This window comes from Protobothrops mucrosquamatus, unplaced genomic scaffold (genome assembly GCF_001527695.2).
Source record: "Protobothrops mucrosquamatus isolate PMUCROS unplaced genomic scaffold, P.Mucros_1.0 scaffold148, whole genome shotgun sequence".
NCBI classification, from domain to species: domain Eukaryota; kingdom Metazoa; phylum Chordata; class Lepidosauria; order Squamata; family Viperidae; genus Protobothrops; species Protobothrops mucrosquamatus.
Window position 1 is genome coordinate 322,257 of NW_015386513.1, and position 24,765 is coordinate 347,021.

Consider the following 24,765-nt stretch of genomic DNA (forward strand, 5'->3'; position numbering starts at 1 on the left):
CACAATGGGCCTTATCCGCCCAGATGTTTGTCCTCACAGACACCCATCTGAAGTTCAACAGAGATGGACTGACCATTCCCTAGGGTGCTAAAGCAATAGTTTCAGCCCATCAAGTGTACTTGGACAGGTAATGTTCACCTTACTGATGCCCTGGAAGTCCACCAAACCTTTTATCAGCCCCTTCTGTACATAAGAGCACCTTCCTGTTGAACATGGAATATGTGGCACTAATGCTTCATGGGATTCTGGGAGAAAACCACCCTCTTGTGGTGGATGGTGACGCAGATGCACGTTGCTGCTGCTTTCCTTCTTGCTTCCCTGGGTTGAGGAATGGAGCTAAAGAAGGCCGCTACAGTAAAGTTTGTTCATCTCTCACTCTGTAGAGTTTATGCCACATTTTTATCTGTTTCGTTTATTACCAGTGGAGCTATAAAACCACTACATTAAGATTCAATGAACTTTTTTTTATTTATCATCCAAAAGTAACAGAACAGGGCTGTAATGAATCCCTCCAACTGATATTTTAAACAGATACCAGCCCTTTTACTTATCCTGACAGGCAATTAAAAAAAGTGTGAAATTTTTCACAGTACAGTCAACTCCACCCAAACTAAGGTAACGGTGGATAAAAATAAAATGCCCCCCAAATAAAAAGAAAACTTGCCCACCCTCCTCTTCCCATATTACATGGTCACAACTCACAAATCTGTACAAAATGTTCACTTTATAAAGCTCTGATGTAAAAATCAAATCAAGCAGCAATTCGGTAAGTGCAGCACGGGGCCTGTTGTAGCACTATTTACAAGGCTCTTGTAACTTTACATGAGGACAAAATGCCATCCCGCTGGCTGAGTCCGTCCTGCCCCCTAGACTGGGACAGGTTTGGCTTTGGGGTTCTCCTTCTCCTTCTCTTTGCTCTTCTTCGACTTCTTCTTCTTGTGTTTGTGTTTTTGGCTCTTCTCGGCTTCTGACTCGGTGCCAGGGTGTTTCTTGTGCTTCTTGTGTTTCTTGTGTTTCTTGTGCTTCTTCTTGTCCTTCTTCTTCCTCTTCTTTTTGCTGTCCTGACTGTCTGCAGAGCTGGCACTGCTGCTGCGGCTCCGGCCTTGGCTCTCCGAGGGGCTGGCGCTGGGGCTGCTGGGGCTCTGGCTCCGGCTGGGTTGGGGGGCTTGGGCGGGGGGGGCTGCAGCCTCTTTTGGCTTCTCCTTCCCATCTCGGGGTTTTTTCCCCGGGGAGCCATCCTGTTTTGCTGAACCGTTGCTGTCACTGTCGCTTTCGTTGTAGTCTGGGACAAAAGCCGCCTCATCGGTTTCCCGTGTTGGGTCCGAAGAGAGCCGGGATGTGTGGCTCGGCTGAGGCTTTGGCTTGGCAGCATTCTTGTCGTTCTGGGGAGCCCCTTGTTCCTTGGCCTCTGGGGAGCCCCGTCTGAATGCAGACTTGCTTCCGGATGTCCCCCTCTCTTTATTGGTCCAGGCCTCCGAGGAGGGTCGCTGCTTCTCTCTCTCCTTGCCCGAGCCCTTCTCTTGGGCCTTGGGCTGTTCTGCTGGACGCCTGGAGTCGTAGGTGTTCTTTGGTTCGTTCTGCCTTCGGTCCCTGGATGGGCTGTAACTGCTCCGCTTGGTGTCCCAGTTTTCCTTCTTGGGCTGCTCCCCTCGCTCCTCCCTGGTCTTGCTCTTGGATGCGGAGGGGGCTGGCTCCCGGCTACGGGAAGGCGATGCTTTCTTTCGGGCAACCCCACCCCGTTCCTCTCTTCGCTTGGAGCTGGAATGGTCTCTGCTGCTGTCCCCATCTGACTTCTTCTCTCGGCTAGGAGTAAAGTCCTTTGTGCTGGATCCATGGGCAGAATCATGTTTGTCTGAAGATCTGCTGTCCCTGGAGGAGTGAGAAGACCCACTCTTGACATTTCCTTGCTCTGTCCCGCGTTCGGAACGCTCCTTCTCTGGCTGAGCTCCACTCTTTCTTTTCTCAGAAGGGTCTCGATCAGATCCGGCCTGGTCCCTGTCTTTGACCTTCCCCTTCTCATTTGATGCTGCTGTTTTGGAAGTTTTGGGGTCAGGCTGTGAAGTTTCACGGACAGGGTCTTTTGTGGCTCTCGGATTTCTCTCCATGGGTTCGGGATCCTTCTCGTTGTGTTTGACAGGATTGGGCAGCTTCGCGTTGACGCTCTTTATGACGCTGGCAGGCTTCCCAATGGCAGAAGAGACTTGTGCAGACTTAACATTCTCTTGTTCTTCTTCCTCCTCAGAGTCAAAATCATCCTTATCCCACTTGGACTGGGGAACCTGGATCATGATGATAACATCTTCAGCAGGGGCAGTAATGTCGTTGTTGTATTCTTCCATGGTCTTGATGACGGTGCGCTTGGTGTCTAGCTTGTCTTCCAGCTTTTTTACTGGGCTGCCTCCAGCAGAGCTTGTACTGAGGATGCAAGAACCAAGAAAGATTTATTATGAGGGATATCAAAGTGTGCAATTTCAATTCCTAATTTTGCAGTGGCAATATGAGTTTCGCTGTCTCGCCAAAAGGGCATTTGTCTAATGGCCTGACCTAAGGAAATGTCCTGGTAATTACCACAGATGCTTTAATTTGTTTTATAGAAAAAGCTTATTCTATACAGTGGCCTGATTTCATCTTCAACTGTTCTAACTCTAGAGAAGCAGAATGTGACTTGCTAAACTAACCTTAAAAATCTGCATCTTAACAGTTGTGAAAAAAAAAACTGTCAAAATTCCAGGCAACCATTCCTTGCCTCCAGGGCAAGTCCGGTCATCCAATACAATTCTTACTCTTATTGTTTTTTGTCAGGAATACAAGGGAAAGATACCTCCAGACAAAAAAATAAATAAAAATAAGGCCCCCGAGAGTAGTGAAAAAAAAAAGGCTGTTGTCCTCTCTGGACTATATGGGGTTGGGAGGAAAGGACAGCTAATTGGTATCAGAATTAAGAGGATTTACCAGGGAAGGGATCCAGCCCCATCAGAACAATTCAGAACTATTAGCAAAAGGGTTTGAGGGAGCTTCACGGAGGGGCTGGGGATGGGTCTAACAAGTCAGGGCAGGAACTGCAACCGCCTTCCTCGTAAATCACCGTACCTGGTGTAATCGACCAGCGTGGAACCTGATCCATCGGCTGCCGCCACTTTTCTCCTCATTTTCCCTTTGCCTTTCTCTTGCTTCGCTTTGCTCACCACCGGCTCAGGCTTCTCGGCTGAGGCTTCCTTCACCGGAGGGACGCTCTCAGCACCGGCAATCTTTTTGCCAGTTTCTCGGTTCAGCTTGATCTTCTTTGCAGGAACAGTTGGTAAAACAGTTTTGTCTTTCTCAGGGGTCCTCTCTGTTTTCTCTGCTTCCGGGTCATTCTTCCCCTTTGGCAACGGTTTAGGTTCTGCGACTTCTTGCTTGGAAGCCTTTAGCAAGGTGGTTTCAGGCTCCTTGTCAACTTTGTCCTCCGTTTTTCTCTTCCTCTTTTCAGGTTTGGCATCTGCTGATTTGGTTTTGTCAACGGGCTTCTTGGATTTTTCCTCCTTGCTGGACGGCTTCTCCTGCTTGGTTTCCTTGGGGTGCTCCTTCTTGGCCTTCTCCTCCTTGGTGGACTTGGCCTCTGGGTGCTCTTTTCCGCCTCGGGGGTGGACTTTACGGGGAGCGCTTGGAGGCTTCTCCTCCTTCTGGGAGGAAGGTTTGGGGCCATCAGCCTTTGGCAATTCTTCCTTCACCTTTTTGGCCGGAGGTTCAGTCCGTGGGGATCTTTCACGGTCAGCCTCCGCCTTCTCCTGAGGTGCCGCTTTAGCTGGTTTGACTTGTACCTCCTTCTTGGTGGTGGTAGCCCCCTCGGAGGTTTTCTGCTTTGTCTTTTCCACCCTTCCCTTCAGCTTCTCTTTCCTCTCCTTGTCAGAGATGGGCTTAAAGGCAACTGAGTCCGCTTCCATCGGCTCGTCCCGGACAGGAGTAGCATCATCCCTGCTTGGGGGAACAAAGAGGGAGTCCGGTCTGCCCTCTTCGCCAGCAGCAGGCTTCCGTGAGCCTTCCAACAAGTCAGCGCTAGGGAAACCGTCCCCTTCTTCTCCCCGCCGTCGTTTCCGGTGTTTCTTGTGCCTGTTCCCTTTTGCATCACCTGGAGGATTGTCGGCTTCTTTGTCCTTCAGTTTTGTCATGTCTTTCATGTTGTGGCCCTCTCTTCCTGGCAGCTTTTCAGCGTAGCCACCCCCTAGATTTCGGTTACGATGTCCGAGCCCTCCAGGATAATCATCTCTGCGACCCCGAATGTAGGGGGAATTCTCCCTCCTTGGTCCAGGAGGGCCAAATCGTTCTGGAGAGAAGTTCTCTCTGTTAAGCAAAGGTCTGGGCTGGGCTCCAGCTGGGAAGCCCTTAAAATATTTTTCATACCATTCTCTGTAGGTCTCCCCCCAATCACGGTATCGCTCCTTCTCAAAGGGGTCTCTCATGTCAACAGATCTCCCATAATATGCTTTCATGTCATAAACTGGGATTTCTCGGTAGCGACCAAAATACTCCCGTTCTCCTTCTCCCTGAGGAACGGGCCGCTTATTTGGGGACTGGCCTCTGTACGCTGGCGATCTGGACCGAGAATGATACCTTCTGTAGGGGGGTGACCTAGACCTTGATCGATGATATCCATGTGATCTTGACCTGGAGCGGTAATTACGGCTCTTGCCTCTGCCCCTCCGGCTGTACGGGGGCGACCTCGAGTAGGAGCGAGAATGGGAGCGGCTGAAGGACCGAGAGTACGAGCGAGAGCGGGATGAGCCAGATCTTGACTTAGAGTAGGTGTAAGAACTTCTGGAGTAGGAAGATGCACTATATGGCGATTTGGACCTGGAACACAAATGAAATGTTTAATTGTAGCTTCTGGCTCTCTGTAAAAATTACCTTGCATCGCAAAGACGAGAGAATACTGCAGTATTTTTTAAAAATACTCTGACAGTCGCTATATACAATTCAGAAACAGGTTTATAATACTTTGACCCATAGGACTTTTCCAGCTTTTAGAAAGGATTCTGAATTTTTCAGAAAGAGTTCACCAAATGTCTACTCCAGCAGTTCCCTAGATTGTGGCTGGATATCAGCTAGGTAATTAATGAAAGTTTTGTCTGGCAATCTTGCAAAGTGTCCAAAATTGTTTGAGAGGACATCTGTACATTTGTACAAACTGGATTCCTAATCTGTGCAGAACCGTTATGAACTTTAGAGCTGTGTTGCCGCCTCACTGCACATTTGGAGGACAGACAACTGTTGCTTCAGTTCCTGAGAACAGGGCAGGCCGGCCAGAGGAATGGCCAAAAATGTCTGAGAGGGAGGACCCAAGGCAGTTTGGGTGAACACCGCTCAACTGAGCGGGACTTCTTAAGAAATGATACTGCTAGTTTGCTTTAAAGGAAAGTAATACATTGTTTTAAATTTGGCATGGGTTATAATTTCTCAGATTACTTTTAATAGAAAGCAGGCTAGAATTTGATTGCAAATACAGTTTCTGTCCCACAGAAAATAAGCCATTACCAATTGGTGTCTTCCTGCTATAATTAATACAGAATCAAGGGGATTAGGGAGTTAAGCCTCAGCTACCTCCAAGGGCTGTGTTGGGAGAGAGTGCAGGAGCAGCCCTTGGGAATTCCTAGCAGGGGAGACGGCCCATGTCTAGGAAGGGGACAGGTGGGGCTGGGCTAGATGCAACTCCTGGGCAATGGTGAGGAGAGTCCAGGTTGCTGGCAGAGAACGCAGCAGCCGTGTTTTAGCCCCAGCCACAGGCGGCAGCAAGCAGTGGCCCATCAGGAGTGCACCCTTGTTTTGGAGACAAGAAGGGCACACAACCTCTTTTGCTTGCTTCCTCCTCCTTTTCCAAGGCAGCTATTCCCTGAGAAATGACTGTGGAGCACACGAAGGCCAGGGTGGTACTGCCTTGCCTGCCCAGCTATCAGCTGGAAGGGCTAGGAAGACAGGGTGGCAGGCAAATGGAGATGCTTGCTCTCAACACCATCACCAACTGCTCCTTATTACCAGCAGAGGACCGGCCTAAGCATCCTGCTCGTTGCAGAAATAGGAAGACAGCCACTTCTTGGTCTCTCCAGTGGAGTGTGGAGCCCATTTCCCCAGCCTGAGCCAGAAAGCTGTTGATATTGTGTTGCAATGGTGAGATGGGTGGTAAAAATGATGTAAAGGATCGTCTGAGTGCCTGGTCTACATGTGACCCTGAAAAAGCAAGCGCTAGAGTTGCCCAAGCTCAGGGATGGGCACTGTAGCCTCCTGAACACCTCCAAGTGGGCAGGGCAGAAATGCTCAGACCATTTTGGCATTTGCTTTTAGCAGGACATTTGAGGCATGCCATGGATGTCTTAAGTCCTGCCAAGCCTGAAAGCATCCATTACGCTTCACGAGGGAATAGGGCTACAAGATCCAAAATGGTTGCCTTAAGTCTTTACAGGTCTCAGTGATCCTTTCTTTCGGCTACTTCTGACCCTGTCCCCTTAAGTAAAAATATTCTGCTCCACCAGAGGCTAACCCTCCATAGCTCCTAGTCATGAGACCAGCTGAAAAGGGCTACCTGCCCTTCTTCTGGATGCCAAGCAGGTGCTCCCGTGCCCCTGCCCTCCCGTGGCAAGCGAGGGGAGGGGACCTGGAAGCAGCGGCAGCAGCAGACGGATTCCCTGGAATTGGCTCTTGCCAAGAATAACTTCTCTGCCCACCGTGTGACCGTTGTAAAAAAAAAATGTAACATTTGGGGACTGAGATGGGATGAGGAGGATATAATTGTGATTTTTTTTATCAGGATGTTGATTTATTATTATACATATTATATGATTTATTATAAACTATTTCCATAAACTACTTAGGTGTTGTTTTATTTTTAAGTTAAGTGGCATAAAAGCAGCTGCACTAAATAAACAAATTTTGATAGACACGTTTAAAAAATTACCGGGAATAAGAACGCCTGCGTTCCTTCTGAATTTTTTTATATTCCATCAGTTCTTTAGCAAAATCATTTGTAAACTCATCAAGCTTTGACTTTTTCTTTTCCCTGTTAAAATAAGAAAAACATTGTGCTGCAATGCAATTCTGTACTGATAAAGCAGGCACTACGAGTACTAACTCAAACAAGGACTGCATGCCACATATTACTAAAATGCGAATCATAGTTTTTTTGAAAGACGTTTCATAGTATTTTATTAGAATTACAAGTTTCTGGGTTTTAGATCTGAAGGCTGGTAGTGAAAAACCAACATCTGAAATCTCACGTTATATGTCATGTTTGCTCGCAGCACACGCATTTTGAGCACAGCTGCAGCCAAACCGTCTACTGAAACAGAAGAATGAAATATAACGGAACTTCATCCAGTGCCAAATACTTACTCCTCTTTAAGTCTCCGTTGCTCTCTGTAAAACTCCTCCCTAGATAAAGGAGGTGCTTGGGTCGTTGGGATGGTATTTGAGTGAGCCGTTGGTACTGGTGTTGGTACCCATGGTGTTGATATGTTTGCTGGAGCTGGGGGGTATCCCGGAGGGGGGACAGTGTACCCAGCTGATGGAGGCTGACCAGGTGGAAACTGAGGAGGAAACTGTGGTGGAGGTACCCCCGGTGGAAGAGGAAGTGCGTGGGGAGGAGGAGGATACAGGGGAGGTGGAGGCACGGGCACAAAGACTGGTGTTGAGGCTGGCAGTGTTGGGGCCTGAGTCCTTTGTGTACGGTCACTATGCGGGCGTCCTCGGTTTGAACTTCTAAAGAAACCCAAAAACATGTTGTCACTGAGTGTCACACTTTGTCTTTTGTTCGCAAGAGAGGAGGAACGTGAAACGGAGAGAGCATGCTTCTGCAGTCACGGCCTACGCTGTCTTACAGGTCAACCACGTCCTCTCTCTGCAGCTCTCTAGACTTAGACAAAGAGCCCTCCCCACAATGTGCAAGCAGAATGTGCTTCTCTTTTATACTCATAAACATTGACTATGTTCTGCTTCTTACCCATTTCCCACAGCCAGGGTTATGCAGTTACTGCCCTCTGCACCTCAACTCCCTTTCCAGAACCATCTCGTGAGTTTTTAAAGGCTAACTAAACTAGAATTAACAGTTAAGAGGTTTGAGTTTTGCTTATAGCTAATAAAATAGCATTTTACCTCCAATAAATGCTATTTTTTAGCATTTAGCTAAATATTTATATGATTGAGATACTTTTGTAGTTTTACATTCAGCTGTACACTATGAATAAATGTGTTACATTTCCTTACTCATTTTAGTCCAGAGACAGATTTAAAGTGTTGTTCATTACCATAACATTGGAGCCCTTTTAGTAGCAACTGATGCTTCCTATGCATATACAAACAACTATTTAATATGATTATGTTCTACACTTGCTGCCTAAGAATACAATATACACACACAAATGCACGCACGCACACGCACACACACAGATATATATATTCTGAAAGGATACTTACGGCTCCCAGCCTGACCTACTAGCTGCAGAGCGGACAGGATTTGTTCTCATTGGCTGACCTACGTGGAGAAGAAGTTGCTTTCAATATGGGTGGCAGATACTCCACTTGCATTTGACAAGAATAAACAAAACCGTGCAAACTTACCCATGGTGGGTATTGAATGCCCGTGAGAACTCAGCTGCCCAGCCAAGGCTGGCTGTCCAAGCACAGGAACCTGATAGCCCTTTGGGAAGGAAACAGAAGAGGATTGATTGCTGCTCCTGCTGCTGCTGAAAAATACACCAGCCAGTTCTGTTCTGAAATAAAGCTTACCTTCTCTTCCAGCACAGTGTTAATTAATAAAGAGGAATGTAGCTTTGGGTGATCGGAGGCTGACACAAGAGCAGCAGCTGATCCAAGACCATCACCCTCCCTGGAAAGAAACAAATGATTTCCAGGTTAGGAACTACAGGGTATTTGGTGATAAAACTGGGAAGCAAGAACATTATCTTCATTATTACAAGCACTTAGAGGAAAAATGGGAAATATATTTAATGAGCACCTAAATAAATTACTAGGAAGGCATCTGACAATAGAGGTGAAGCTATAATAACTATATATTTTAAGGTATATGCATAAAAGTGAAAAACAGCAGGAAAAGTGACAGATAAAGTAAATATCATCATTAAGAGATTGAAATGTTTTTTATACAAGGAAAAGGTTTGAAGATAAACAGATAGTAAAGTCCTACTCGAGGTGCTCTGTGCTATCATTAACTTGTCATTTTCTAGTAGCTTTTAATTTAGTAGCTCATGGACAAGTCTTATAATATCACAGAGAACTAAACCTCATCCTGTCTTGAAATAGTGAGTTACTTTCCACCCATGAGGAAGAGCAGAAAGCAGCCATATTAGACGTGTCACAAGATAAGTTCAACTATCATTTACTCAGTCCAATTTTCTACATACATGAACCAATGAACAACCACAAGAGTTGGCTAACACAACATATTGATTAAAATGTGATTGGATAGTATAACTTGAAAAACCTAGCCACTGATCAAGTCAGTTTATAAAATCTTTTTTCATGTCATTCTTGATCATTTTAAAGCCATTTTTAAATCAATCTTGATCTAGTAATATAAAGCTTGTTCCTCTTCTATAATACCTTTAAACAAAGTCTACCTACAGAGGCACACTCTTAAAATTAACTTCTGAGTTCATTGTTCAAAAAATATCTTTCAGTGTGTCCAATGTTACAATATTTTACGTCATCTGTAATTGTAAGTTGAGTTTGAATGTTCTTTTCCTTTAATTATAATCTTTAATTCCCTCTGGTATCCAATATTTCAAAATCTCACAAATTTTATAGAATTCAAACCAAAAGATTTTTCTAGAGGGAGGATTCCTTATAATCAAGACCCAAATCGCATTTAAAATTTATTTGGACCCTTAGTCCATTTGTAAGTTTCTAAAATTATATTAACAACCTCTCTTTGCCTCTTTTCTTCTTCTTCTATAAAATGTTTCTTGTAATGAGATCAATAAAAGCATTTTCAGGCACAATTTGGGTTTATATCTATTTCAAATTCTCAACATGGCACTTCTAATATAATTTTTAAAATCTGTATTATCCTTAATATTATCATGCCATAGAAAACCATTACATCCAAACTTCAGGCCTGGTCCTTCTAATTTTAAAATTCTATTATGTCTCAGGGCGCCCACTCTTTCCTCCAAACCAAGGAACAGGTTGCAAAATACAATTTCCAATCAGGCAGTCCCAAGCAACCTCATCCCTTTATATCTTCGGAGGATTTTATATTTAATCCTTGGCTTTGCCGTACAATACAAACCTAGATATATCTTTCTGCCATTATTTAAATGGTGCATTAGTTATCAAAATAGGTATTGTTTGAAACAAAAACATCATTTTAGGAAACACATTCATTTTTATTAGACAAATTCTCCCCAATGTCAAGTGTAATTTTTCCCCATCTCCAACATGGCCTTCTTAATTTTAATTCCCTGTCTTAATTGTTCTGAAATAACATAGAAAATTTATAAATATGGTTTAATCTATGCAACTGACAAAATATATAGAGGACTCTAAAAACCAAAACCGTTCAACTAGTTCTTATGACTCAGTATTTTTCAACCTTTCACTTAGAGATGTGTGTGGATTGCAATTTTTAAAATTCTAGTCAGCTTGCTGGCTTAGAATTCTGGATTGATAGTCAAAATGTATTTGGAGGAGATCAAATCAGTTTCAATGACCATCAATTTAACGGCAACTGGTTTACCCCAGATTTTAAGGGTCTTCTTGAATGTAGCCAAAGTCTGATAAAAGTATTTTACTTACATACAACACTGATTCAAAAATTAAGCACAGCTTGAATTCATATTAAGTCTTTTACCAAATCTTGAAAGGATCCAAATATAGGAACTGAATCAATTCCTGAAGGTTGCATAATTTAGTTTCCTCCAACATCCTTTGCACTTCAAAAATACAATCAATGATGGAAGCATTTGTGCAATATTATGCACAGAAGATTGAATGGAAACAGGTTAAAAGATGAAGTCAGGCTACTTCTTGATCAAGGATTTAATAATCCTACCCAATCTGAAATCTCATTTCCAGTGGCAGAAATGTTAAAATAGTGTGTGTGCTTTGCGGAGATTATGAGATCAGTTAAGATTCTCACACTGGATGAAAGACCACAAAAGAAAGGCCTTGAAGGATGCAGGAGGATGTATGGTATCAGACATGCTGGAGATAAACACAGAAACTGACTTACCGGAAAGGTCCTTCAGGCTTATCAGCACGCATTGCCAGAGAAATTGCTGTAGGCACATCACTGATTGAGGTGGAGGCAGACTGGTTCACGGCCAACATGCTTGTTGCAGGGGGAGTTTGGCCATGAGTCAGAGATAAGGGGGGAGATGCAGTGGCATGAACCTGAGCAGAAGTGACTGGGAGGATAAGGGGATCCTGTTGCCTGGAGCCTGTTGGCCTGGGCACAGAAGGCATATTCCGCTGAACTGCTGGTCTTGGTGGGGGAGCCTGCTTGCGAAGCCTTTTAGTGTAGCCTGTTTCATTTTTGAAGTTATTTACAGCCTAAAGAAAGAAAAACAAACAAGGAATCAAAACTGTTTGAAACAACATCATGACTTATCTTTCACCAGGGTCATTTGCTGCACTATATACAGGCTGGGTTTCAGAGACAAGGACTGCATCTGCATTACCTATGTCTTTTGGTTATTTATTAAATGAGTTTTCTGGGTTCACACAATACGTTAAACTGTCCAACCAGACTGAATTTGCACAACAGGCTAAGCAAAAGACTGTCTACCAAGATTAACACTAATCAGGAATAATGTATGATCCAAATAGACTACATATTCACCTATCTACCCTAGTAGATAACCAGCAGAATAGGTTTCCCACCTTTGTACAGAAGCTTAACATTCATTTGGTCTTGTTACAGGAGGAAGAGAAACACCTGGATAATTCTGTCAAATCACAGACTAATCAACCAGATTAATCTGATCATTTTCCCTCCAAATGTTCAACAGAATCTCTCTCACTCAGAATAATGTAAAGCAATTAAAACAGCAGGGCAGGTACCTTCGGAGAGAGTAAAATAAGTAGTTACCTGGCGTAAAAATTTGTTGGCAATTAAATTATCAGGAGAAACATCTGTTTGATGACAAGTTGGACAGGTATGTTCCTCTGATTCTAGCAAGGATGTTCGGATACCTGTAAATGATTTGAAAATTCCATTGTAAATGCAAAGAATATTATAAGCAGAGCATGCTACTTTATGCATAGATGGATCAATGTAATACAGTTACACAGAACTTTTAACAATCACCAATGTCTAAAGGGTGCTAAATTTAAAGTGCTGCATCACAGTGAGAACTTGAAAACCTACAGTCATATATTCTGGGCATCACAGTTTAAGAGAGCTATGGAAAATTTAGAACAGATTTGGAGAAAATCTATCAGGATAATAAAGAATCTGGAACCAACATCTCAGCTGAAGGAACTGAGCAAGAGAAAATGTGATATCTGAAAGCCTGTTACTTGTAAAAGAGGGCAGGTCTATTTTTCACTCAGACTGAGGGGTTGAAATTCAGGATGACTATTGGAGGGGAATTTCTTGGGTGATGACCATCGACTGGGGATGGTTTGGCAGACCCCTGCACATACGTATACAGCATGCATTCACAACTTATGATGCCATTTCTATATGGAGCCAAACGGTTTTTGTAAACCAGCACTCTGAATTGTTCCTGGAAACAGAGTGGGTCTCCTCAGGGTGCCGTCATCCAGACAGTGCCGGCTGGCGACCTCCAGGGGGAGGGCCTTCTCGGTGGGAGCCCCCACCCTCTGGAACGAACTACCCCCCGAGATCCGGGTGATCCCGGATCTCCCCTCCTTCCGCCGCGCCCTAAAGACATGGCTCTTCCAACAAGCGGGATTGGCCTAGGGAATTTTTAGTGGGGTTTTAAGAGAAATTTTAATTTATATAGGCCATAGTAAATATTTCTTTTTAATTTGGTTTTAAATTAGGTATTTATTGTAGTATCTGTTTTATAAGGCTGTCAGCCGCCCTGAGTCCGGTAAGGAGAAGGGCGGGATAAAAATTGAATAAAATAAATAAATAAATAAATAAATAGGAAGCCAGTGTGGAGGCTGAAGAAGAAGAGATGTAACTCTGATCAATCAGATTTTATACGCCAACACATGGGCTGCTGTATTCTATACCGACGGAAGCTTCTGAACAGACTTCCAGGCAGCCCAAGTTAGAATATTTTTTCATAAGAGTCATATCAATTTACCAGTGTGATATTGGCAAGGAATTTCCCTCCCCTTCTATTGCATCTCCCTGTCTTGCATATGAATGCGCACAAGGAAGACACAGATGGGGGGGGGGCTTAGAATGGAACATGTGTATTATTTTGGGGTTTTGTATTTTGTTAATACAAAATAAATAGAATGGAATATTCAGCAATATTCTGAACAATGGTCTAATCCAGTGATGGCGAACCTTTTAGAGACCAAGTGCCCAAACTGCAACCCAAAACCCACTTATGTATCATCGGGTGCCGGGTGGGCGTGGCCCATTGGCTGGGTGTGGCTAATTAGGTGGGCATGGCCTATTGGGCTGGCGTGGTAGCGGCAGACTGGGTGGGACTAAAAAGTTCAATCAATCAATTCCAACTTTGCGAGATCTTTTTTTTCCCCGCGAGAAGTTGAAATTGACTGATTGATTGAACCTTTTTTTTTTCACACGGCGGCGGAGGCCTAAAGCGAAAAGATTTTATAAAACCCAGCTGAAGGCCTAGGACTGGGGCGACGGCACACGTGCCCACAGAGAGGGCTGTGTGTGCCACCTGTGGCACGCGTGCCATAGGTTCGCCACCACGGGTCTAATCATTTCTCGTACAGGGGTTTTTCTATAATCTTTTTTTCCCCCCTCAGCAGTCTCCATTCTGATCCAGCCATTTTTAAACTCCATCTTTTCTCTGCTGTCTTGTTCCTCCAAACCAAATTCACTCTATTTCCATCCAGTTTTTGTAGCTATATCCTACTTCCTGACAGTCCCCATCATCTTTAAATAACGTTATTTCCAACATTCTGATGGATTGGAAAGAATTAAAAAGTCCAATAGTGCATAATCTGTATGGTAAACCATTCATGAAGCTATCAGGGCAACCAGGTAACATGGATAGGCTCTCTGTTGCTCAGTTCAAGAACGCTGCTCTGTACAAACACAGGTCCGTACACGAGATACACTGAGTACACTGAGAATCCCCGCTCTGCCCCCTTGCCATGATGACTGGGCAGCTCACAAACTCACATTCATCACAGTAGCTGTTTCCGCAACAAGGAATCACTACGGCATCCGTCATTATGTCCTTGCAGATCAGACACAACAATTCATCTGGAATGGGGTCATCTTCCTCTGAGGAAGAGGACGGTTCCTCTGGCAAGAACGGCGGCTTCTCTTTCTTCCCGATGGCATAAGCCTCGCTGGGAAAAACAAAAACCCTTCCATGAAATCTTTTGTTGCCTTTGTGGAAGCAAATGTAGCATGAAGCATGTTATAAAGTTGGAAGACCCGTCCTAACAGCTTTCTTCCCTCCTGTACACAATATGGCCAAATAATAATAATAATAGTAGTAGTAGTAGTAAAGATGGAAGGGACCTTGGAGGTCATCTGGTCCAACCCCCTGCTCAGGCAGGAAACCCTATACCATTTCGGACAAATGGCTGTCCAGTCTCTTCTTAAAAACTTCCAGTGTTGAAGCATTCACCACTTCTGGAGGCAGGTAGTTCCACTGGTTAATTGTTCTCACTATCAGGAAGTTTCTCCTTAGTTCCAGGTTGCTTCTCTCCTTGATGAGTTTCCATCCGTTGCTTCTTGTCCTGCCTTCAGGGGCTTTGGAAAATAGCTTGGCTCCCTCTTCTTTGTGGCAGCCCCTGAGATATTGGAACACTGCTATCATGTCCCCCCTCGTCCTTCTCTTCGTTAAACTAGACATACCCAATTCCAGCAACCGTTCCTTATATGTTTTAGCCTCCAGTCCCCTAATCATCTTTGTTGCTCTTCTCTGTACTCTTTCTAGAGTCTCAGCATCTTTTTTACATCGCGGTGACCAAAACTGGATGCAGTATTCCAGGTGTGGCCTTACCAAGGCATTGTAAAGTGGTATTAACACTTCACGTGATCTTGATTAATAGAAGCATGAATTCTAAAGTTGCATTTTAATTGGGATAAAAAAATGTTATATTAGTGAACTTCGCAGAGTCGGGATGGCAGTGAGACGGCAGTTTATCTATCATTGAAAAGTTCAAACTTTCAGAGCAAACGAACGCAAAAGGTGCAACAGCACTTAAAACAGAGATTAACTCCTACACAGAGTAGTATGAAAGTGCTTTCTGGGTACTGACATGATTATTATTGATCATCATTTATAAATCATTAATAAGTGATTAATTTATTAACTGTTTTGTGATGATCCTGTCACTGTCCTGAAAACTCTACTTTCACTAAGTCTAAACACTTGAAATAAGAGAAATGAAAGTGAATAAATCAAGTATCACAACCATAAAGTAAACCAAAATAGAGACTTTGGGCAACACATTTTCAGTTACTCACTATATCTATTGCTTTCTGTAATCAGCAAACATGCACACTGCTCCAAAGCCTGAGCTAAGGACAGAATTGCAAATCAAAGATCTGAGGGAGAGTTCATCCTTTTCTTTAAGACCAAGATTCCTAGGCGGCTTCAATTCTGGCGTTTTTCCTAAGCTGAAACCCTCTCCTCTCCTCCAGCCACAAAGATCCTTTGAGGGCCCATCCCACCTGCATGCAAAGTGAGTGTGAGATTCTGTGCAAGGAAAATTTACATTTGTGAACCGTCTAACGTGAAGATGTGTTTCTACTTAATTATCTTTTAGTAGTCCTTAGCTATCACTGCTATAATTTGCTAAGTTCCTCAAAAAAGAAATTCAGCTAAGATGAAAGATGAAATGTGAATTGATACAGGATTCTATAACCTATAACCACAGATGTACAGTTCCTAAGTATTATTAATCAATAAACAAAAACAAAATATTAGAAAGATAGGATAAGGAAAAATTCCATTGCCAATCAATTCATTGTTAACCATCTAACCAATCTAGATCGCCAATTTCAGTTTTTCAGGCAGTTTTCAGACCAATTTAAATGAGGATGTTTTGCAAAGATCTCTATTACTTACGCATCAATAGTAGGAATAGCGTATTTCCCTGTGTTGGTGAGCATGGCACCCTTAGTATTAGGATCCTGCACTTCCATCATGAAACTTCGTGGAATTCCAGTACTCTTCTTAATCCTGGGAACAGACTCAAAGTTTTTGTCCTGTTAAGAAAAACAAAAACAGAAACATTTGTTTAAAATCTACTTCCTGTAACTCCTGCCAACTTTATCTGCACATAATTGTTTTGATCAATGGACCGATTTTCTAGCACTACACAGAATTGTATTCAAATAAAGTCACTTCTCATTGGAAGACAACAAACAATTATATTGCCCTTTCGAGGGCAGATCCAGAGACTGACAAGGAGATTTAACTCAACCAGCAACACCTAATTTATAGTTCTTTACCGCCTCCCTCCTTTGCTCCCAAAACTGAAATACAAAGACAGATGCTGCTAAATGAGTTGCCTCTGCTGTCCACCCTGCCATCCACAATACTTCCAGCTTAGCATAAGGGAATCTCTCTCCCCAACAAATTTAAAACTAGGACTAGGCTTTCATCAGGAAACAAAAGACAAGCTACTCCAACAAACAAACAAGGCCAATCTTACCCCATTGGTTGGGCAGATCTTTATATAATGACCAGGTTTTCCACAACGAAAGCAAGTGTATGACGGTGGTGGCGGTCCCAGGGGTTTCTTCATGTAACTAAAAAGGGGTAAGAAAAGAAGTATGCAACTTTGCAGATTGTTTTTTTAAAATGTAACTATGTAAATTGTTCCAAAGTTAACTTTTTTGCTTCGGTTTGATGGGTGACATGGTGAAGACTTACTTGATAGGATCATATTCGTGGCCAGACTGTGACATCATTGCTTTAATTTTATCTTCTTCAGAAGCATTGGCTTCAGCCAGATTGGCGGTCTGTTCAATAGGTAATCATTTGACAACACACATTAGAAAACACATTTAAGGCCATCCAGTCAAAGACAAACACCACTCATCCAATCCTGTAAAGAGCAGCACAATGCTAGCTAAAGTTGTCTCAAAAACAGCTCAGATTATCCTGAAGATGTTCCAGGGAGTCCTTATGCCATATACATGATGTTTATGTGCCTGTTGCCCTAAACTAATTTAAACAAAACAAAACAAAACAAAACAAAACAAAACCTGCTATTTTCTGTGCCGGGATACTTTGTGCGTCAGGCTCTTTGTACTTTACACAAACGCTTGTGTAAGTGTACCTGTTTCCTCAGATAAATTTAAGAGGCCTGAAGTTAAGCCATTTGAAAGGTGCCTCCTGCAATACTTATAGATTAAAAAGCCATGAATTTTAAGATGTTTATCTTGGAATGAGAAGGTACAATTCATGGTTTCCATTTGCAGCATAGAATTATTATTTTACACTTAGAAATATTAAAACAGCAATTATCATCCTGAAAACTGACATTTCAGACATTTCATATCTGGACCATTTTTTAAAAAGTTGGGAAATTACTTGTAAAACCCTTTCTGGTATCTATAAAAGTAAAAATGAAGGAATACAGCTAACGTATCCAGAAAAGTATAAACAAGATTAAACAATTAACTTTCTGCCAAGTAAGATCTAATGCCACACAATATGCTTTGGGCACACAACTTTCAGGATGATAGCCCCTTTAAGGTGCAAGGCATAGTTGTGATGTAAAGCTAATAATTCTAGAAACTTGTTAAAATGGGTCATTGCATGCTAAATATTGATATAAGCAAGGTTGAAGGGATTGGTTTTTAATTGCTCAGATATCCAATCACCTAACATTCAGATCGTCCATACGCACTTTTTAATACATTCATCCACAAAAGCAAACAGCTAGTTTCAACATTTTATTAAACAGTTGATTAAAATACATAACGTTTCTTAACAATGCAGATTAACAACTATGAAATCGTTCACATTTACAGAAAACTATTTTACAAATACTTAGCTAATTTGTTTGAACCCAAACAGGTTTACAGAACATATCCATTAGCACAGAACATTAGTAGGAATAGACCAAAATTCAAATATGGCATTTAATACACAATAGGAATAAAACAAAACTGTTAAATGCATTTCCTCTATGTAAGAACTATGAGCACCAAAGAGGTTAAAGTAAGTAACAGTTTTGAACTGCTTTATATTATATAAAAATATTCTGCATTTGACAGAAATACTCTCTGAAGTTCTACCTGAAACTTAAAATTGTACAGCTCTTGGACATTTCTTTCACATCTCAGAAAAATAAACTTGACATAAGGTTACAAAACCAAGGACAAATTTAAGGACAGCACTAATGGAAACCAGACTTGCTTGATAGAAATTAAATATCCGCAAACGCATGTCAAAATTTCCAAACTAGAAAACGTAGTTTATTTTTGAAAAAATACAATTCCAGCCTTTGTTCACAAAAAGACATAGGAAATATAAGGCAATACTGCTTCTAACTCAAAATTTTAAAGAGCAGTCATTTATTTGGGTATGTTATCACTAGTGCTTTCCCAGACAAAATTACACATTACTGAGCAGAAAGGCAAGCAGTTTCATTGCAAACAAAGTTGATACAACAGTTTAAAAAAGTCACATTTGCCAGTATGCCACACAGACACATTGGTATATTCCTATAGATACATTTACACAGTCTGTGTTCAAACAAATTAGTTGCATAGCTATTGCCCACTGTATATACACTACAAGGGTACAACTGATGAAATTATTTGATGCAAATTATTGCTCTATCACTGGCTTTGAGTGCAGATTCCCCAAATAATCATATAAAGTGTCCATGTGATAGGGAAATACTTCTCTGCTGACTGTTGCACAGAGAAATCCTAGGAGTCCATAAATAGTATTAAAAATCTTCTTTAAAATTGTGCTATTTTTCCAATGCAAAATTAATGTAACATATCAAAGAAATGATAAAACAGCTTCAGAAGTGCTTCTTCTTTGTGTCTTGAAGATGAATAAAACTGCAACATTATGTTGAGGCTGATAAGGTACTCCCCTTCTATCTTCCCATACTGGGAACTACTCTTTACAGGATAGTAATTAATAAATACACACAATTCCAATGTTTAGACTTAATAGGTTTTTTTGCATCTATGACAGAAATTAAAGGTATAAATATCGCAGCATAAAACATTCAAAATACCAAGCAAGCAACAATATATTCTGTTATATTTGACAAATATATATGTATATACCTTTGTAAGCTGGGCCAGAGAAATAGATGCAGAAGAGTCATCAATCTGTTCATAAAAAATTAAACACACATTCAAGTTCCACAGTCAAAATGTAGCCAACATATTTAGCCTCAGCTGTGGTATTAAGATTTAGCCTGAAACTACATTCTACAGAGAGGAAGTTTCAAAAAAAATCTTTAGTTGAAATGTATCATTTGTTTCTATGGCTTGGGCAGTCAAATATACAATATTCAGTTCTGTAAAAAATAAGCTAGATATCCAATTCTCCTAATAACTTCATTATTGGCTTTTACAACCAATATAAACAAGTGTACATTTTTCAAAGTTTAAAAAATGCTACATTTAAATATTAAAATAGGTTAAGTTAAAAACCTTCAGTTTTTATGTAAATGTATGCTGTGGGAGAAGTGGATGTAAAAATGTTCAAATATGTTGTGGGAAAGAGAATATTTATAGACATTTTTATTTAGATGTGTGATTTGAAGCTTTAGAAGATGATAAATGTTGTACTTAAAAGAAAAATCATCAGGATGCTGATAACAATGACAGATCCCTTAAGATGTTTTGTGAGAAGAAGTACTGAATAGAAGATGCTGAAATTAAGTGTGCAAAATAAATATATATATGCATTTAAATGAACAATTTAAAAATACAGATATTCCATGTTCTTTTTATCAGGACACTGCTAAACTTGGTATTATATAAAGTAGGAGTTACAAGGGCTTTTTTTCAGTTCTAAAAAAACAGGAAAATAGATTTTTTTTCAGTCCTGAATTAAGCCTAATGCAATCTCTAATTATCGTACAGAGTCAATCATAGAACTAAATCAGACAACCTGCAATTTATGTGATACATTTCATAATTCTAGTAATAAAACTACCCCGTTTTAAAATAAATCATGATGACTATCATGTTACGACCCACAAACAGGCATGCATGATCGAATGCCAACTACCACTGAGGGAGAAGCACCTCTCATGTGTGCAGACAGGCGTAATTATGAGATTCTAGCTCCTCACTTAGAAAAAACACAGATCACTATTCTGAGTTAAGTATACCAAGGCTGGGCTTTAGGGATCAATAAAACCAGTTTGGAAGGCCTATTACACACACACACACACACACACACACACACACACACACACACACACACAGAAATTACATTTTAAAAATTCAATTCTAATTAATGCCTACCCAAAGTAATCAAACCTTTGCTTTTATTTACTAATTAAATTTGTATAGCTGCCCATCTCACAAAAAGCAACTCTGGGAACTTACAACAATTTTATGTATGAAAATTAACAGTACCATTCAGATCTAGCACAATCCTAGAAGTGGAACCACAGAGCAGTAGCAGCACACGCATCCATACTTGGCTCTACATAGGAATGTAGAGAACTACCCAGGTATATTTAAGGGGCTGCAAGCCCCTTCTTCAGACATATCTCATCAATCCCATTTGGTTTTTCATTAAAATTATGGCCTCATTTATTCAATATTGAACATACATTCTGCCTCATTGTTTCATCATATTGAAGAAATTCAGAAGGTGACTACATGGTTCAGGAAGAAATAATGTGATTGTTGACTACATGTTCAGTATATAAGTTTGTCAGGTGAATTCCAACTGCAGATATTTGTGCTCACCAAAAATGTATGTTTTGTGTTTCCTGTTCATTCTGAAGCATTTTGCTGGGCTATACAAATAGCCACACAGGCTGCTAAGAAGCATTGCTTTTTAAATAGCACTTACAATCTTTATTTTAAAATGAAATTTGAAATAACATGTGAGATGCTAAAACACTTTTTATAAGGCAAGAAATATGAAATAGATAAACTGGACACAAACAAATGGTTGGTCCACCACAAGAAACAAATGACTGAATACAGCAACAAATACTATTGTCTACTCCTCTTTGAAACAGATTACAGATAAAATTGTATCTGTTATGAAATAAATCAATATTACATTTTGGCCATTAGAATAACAGAAATATGTGAATCTGTGTCTGCTAGTACTGGTAGCCCGCTACTTCTTCTTTAATGCTCTTATTCTTTCAAAATTTTAGTTTCAACTGAGATGTCATTCATCCAAATTTGAGCCTGAGTTTTGTTACAGATGTGAGACTCACTGCCCTTACAAATTAACAATTCAAATTTTGCAGCTAATGTCAGAGCATACTGCAAACACTAAAATCAGAGAATTTGTTGTCTGTCTTATCAATTATACTATGAGAAATTCCTAGGCACAATCACATATTTCTACCTGTCTGATGGCCATGTATTTTTATTTTTCTCAGCATTAGTTCAACTATGTGAATGACAATTTTTAGTAAAGTCATATAGTATCTGTAGTATCTGTAGTATCATATAGTAGCATGTAGTATCTGAAAAAGGTTGTATGTATGGTATCTATGATATCTATGATATCTAAAAATCTCTCAAGATTCAGTGACCATTGTGCAAATGGTTAAATAAAGGGAATAGATTGAGGAAAGAAAACAAGGAAAAATCAAAGCACACTAGTAGTCAAACTCTGGTCAAGACCACATACACAACTAAATAACTCAAAATGTTTCTTCAAAATGGCTAAGACTCTCATTTTAGTTATTAAACTAGATTCAATTTCACATGTGGTAAGAAAGGTTTTGAAATTTAAAATCATACATATATTTGAGATGTCGGACAAAAGGTACCCTACAGGAAGAAAACAGCAATAGGCACCACAAAACAAGGAATTCCTAGATGAGCAGCCATCATGGTGCTCTTTCACTCCTGCAGAAGCAGGCCGTGAGACATGAGAGACACTGTTAGCCTATGTTTGTGCCATCTGTAGAGAGCAGAGGAAGACACGTGTATGCCAGATATTCTGTCTTCCTAGGAAACAAGGGACATGTACTCATTACAAAAGGATCTGGGGGTCCTGGCAAAGACATGAGTTGTATACATACAATAGGTGAGAGTACCTAACTAATTAAAAAAAGAAAAAAGGTTTTTGAGCTATTAGTACTTGGTTGGTGAATTCTAGTGCAGTAGGTTATAGCACAGAAGTTTAAAACAAAGCAAAACCTGGGACCTTTGTATGTAGTGGCCAGGATTTGAAGTTCAATGAAAGGAGTATTTACTGTTTAATGAACCAACATCAAGCATAGTAGACAACAACTAATTCTCCATTTATATCCTAACAACTCAAAACCTAACACCAGCATCCCCACTCTGAATCAACCTATTTCTAAACTCCCGACTATAGAATGGCTGATTGCATGTAGGGACTGAAGTCTCCTATTTACACCACCCCCTCCAAAGCCCATTAGGTGACAAACCACACAGACCTAAAAAGACACACATACACACCCAGCCCTAATATTTCCTTTTCTAGATTTCATCAATACTATAGCATTTTGATCTGTTAGCTGGACAAGATTGTACTTGAAATAATAGAAAATAATAGATTTTACTTGATTCAATGAACATTCCTTTGGTGCACCCTAGCTTTAAAGTACTGTAGGCTTGAAACAGCTGTACTGCAAAGCCTGACAGTCTCTAACTTTGATCCTTCCTTTAGTGCAGATAACAGAAACGCTTGTAGGAAGTCACTGAATTGGTGGATTTTAGTGCTGTTTGCAAGCTTGCTTAAAACCATAACTTTTAAACAAAGCTGTAAGATGTACAATAGACATGCCAGGGAACACACAATTCTAAATGAAAGTTGAACTTTATTTGTGAACATAACTTATTATACAAGCTAGCAAAAAGGACTGGTTATAAAATAATAATAAAAGCAGCTTACACAAAATCTGCTATATTATTTAGTTTTGGATCACTTGTAAGCAAAAATGATTTTTAGATATGTTATGTATAATTAATAATCAAATGAGAACTGTTTTTATTTACCACAGGAATGCTAAATATTTTTAAATAAGCATAATTTTATAAATACTCTAACTGGTCACCAAAACTGCTCTTTTCTTTTCTAGCATTAGAAAACAATCTAGCAATGCCAAACTGCATCATTAAACCTTAAGTAAAACAACTTTGTAGTATGTTAAGCAAACTTAAAATGAAACAGAGACCACATGTGTGTTTAATGAATTGAAATAGGAAAAAAATCCCACTGATCAATAATGGTAACTAAACAAGAGCTTACCAAAGGAAGCAACTCAATAGGTTATTACATGACAAAATAAAATTTAAGAACTTGTGGTGACCCGAGGAGCAAATAAGGGCATCTTTTCTTAATTGAATAGGTCTTTGGAGAGGTCTGACAGGCGTTGTCACTGTGCTAAAATATCTCTTTTGTGTGAGGAATACGTACTAAGATTAACATTAATTATGTCTTGCCCAGGGATAATTAGTAGGAAATACAGATCTTAGGATAGCAGTTTACATTCTAGGTTATCTACTGGAGCAAAACATGTGAACAGTGTGTATTTCACTATAAATCTAATTGCACAAATGATCTTACACCTTTCAATAAATGTTTGAATCTGAGGAGAAAAAAGGTAAGTTTAATAGATTGCAGTTTTTGAAAATATCTTCAAAAACCATTAATGGAAATATTAAGAACAAAAGTTGATACAATGTGATAGTGGCAAAAAAAGATACACTCCAAATATTTTTATTTCGAGGAAACAAAAAGCACACAACAACCTATACAAACAAACAGCTACCAACTAGAGACACACAAAATGTAGAACAAAATAATTATGTTCAGCAGTGCAAACCTTAACTTACATGATCCATAAATGATCATACATTATCTGTACAACACAAAGTCATACAGGAAATAATCTAGCATTCCAATATGCAATACAGAGTGTCACTTTGCACCAGTGTTTATGATCACATTAAAATGATCTGCATTGCTCAGTTTACTATACTGAATCAAATTACAATATAAGTTACAGTATCAATGGTTCTCTGTGAAAAATAAATATTTATAAAAACACTTTATTGCTACAATATTGTAAATTAAGCAGATTGTGTAGAAAAAAGTGTGAGATTGTGTTTTTACATACTGCTTTTGAAGGTCCACTCACTGGATCAGTTCGACTTCTAAAAAAGGGAAAACATACGATCAGAAACAGCACAACATACTGTCACTAAACAGAAATTCACCACCAGAAACCAAAAGTGCATATTAAAACTAGCACATAAGGAAACATTCCTCCAAAACTTACTTGACAAAAGCTCTGATCCTAAAGGAACATTAACATTAAGCTTCTAGAAGTACCTGTTTTCTAAGACTGGCATGCAAAGTTTATGGAAAAGGCCAAATCCCCACACCAAGAGCAAGGCAGTCAATTTGTCTAGACAGACTGAAGAGGGACAGGATGTGTGGACTCAAAGTGGTGGTCAAAAAACATCACCTGAGAGGAGTT

The 24,765-nt window shown here is 40.4% G+C and overlaps 1 protein-coding gene across 1 annotated transcript in view; it reads right to left on the bottom strand.

The window, feature by feature from the left end:
- Nucleotides 1-465: 465 nt before the first annotated feature.
- RBBP6 (RB binding protein 6, ubiquitin ligase) overlaps nucleotides 466-24,765 on the bottom strand; it is a 30,050-nt gene continuing 5,750 nt past the window's right edge. The window contains exons 3-17 of the mRNA XM_015813251.1: nucleotides 24,403-24,439; nucleotides 19,385-19,429; nucleotides 17,001-17,089; nucleotides 16,780-16,876; nucleotides 16,191-16,330; nucleotides 14,285-14,457; nucleotides 12,074-12,177; nucleotides 11,216-11,535; nucleotides 8,752-8,851; nucleotides 8,584-8,662; nucleotides 8,440-8,497; nucleotides 7,360-7,725; nucleotides 6,926-7,027; nucleotides 3,091-4,830; nucleotides 466-2,415 (exon numbers count right to left, since the gene is read on the bottom strand). Coding sequence (XP_015668737.1) covers nucleotides 867-2,415; nucleotides 3,091-4,830; nucleotides 6,926-7,027; nucleotides 7,360-7,725; nucleotides 8,440-8,497; nucleotides 8,584-8,662; nucleotides 8,752-8,851; nucleotides 11,216-11,535; nucleotides 12,074-12,177; nucleotides 14,285-14,457; nucleotides 16,191-16,330; nucleotides 16,780-16,876; nucleotides 17,001-17,089; nucleotides 19,385-19,429; nucleotides 24,403-24,439 — 4,999 coding nt within the window. The 3' untranslated portion in view covers nucleotides 466-866. The remainder of the gene's footprint in view (nucleotides 2,416-3,090; nucleotides 4,831-6,925; nucleotides 7,028-7,359; nucleotides 7,726-8,439; nucleotides 8,498-8,583; nucleotides 8,663-8,751; nucleotides 8,852-11,215; nucleotides 11,536-12,073; nucleotides 12,178-14,284; nucleotides 14,458-16,190; nucleotides 16,331-16,779; nucleotides 16,877-17,000; nucleotides 17,090-19,384; nucleotides 19,430-24,402; nucleotides 24,440-24,765) is intronic.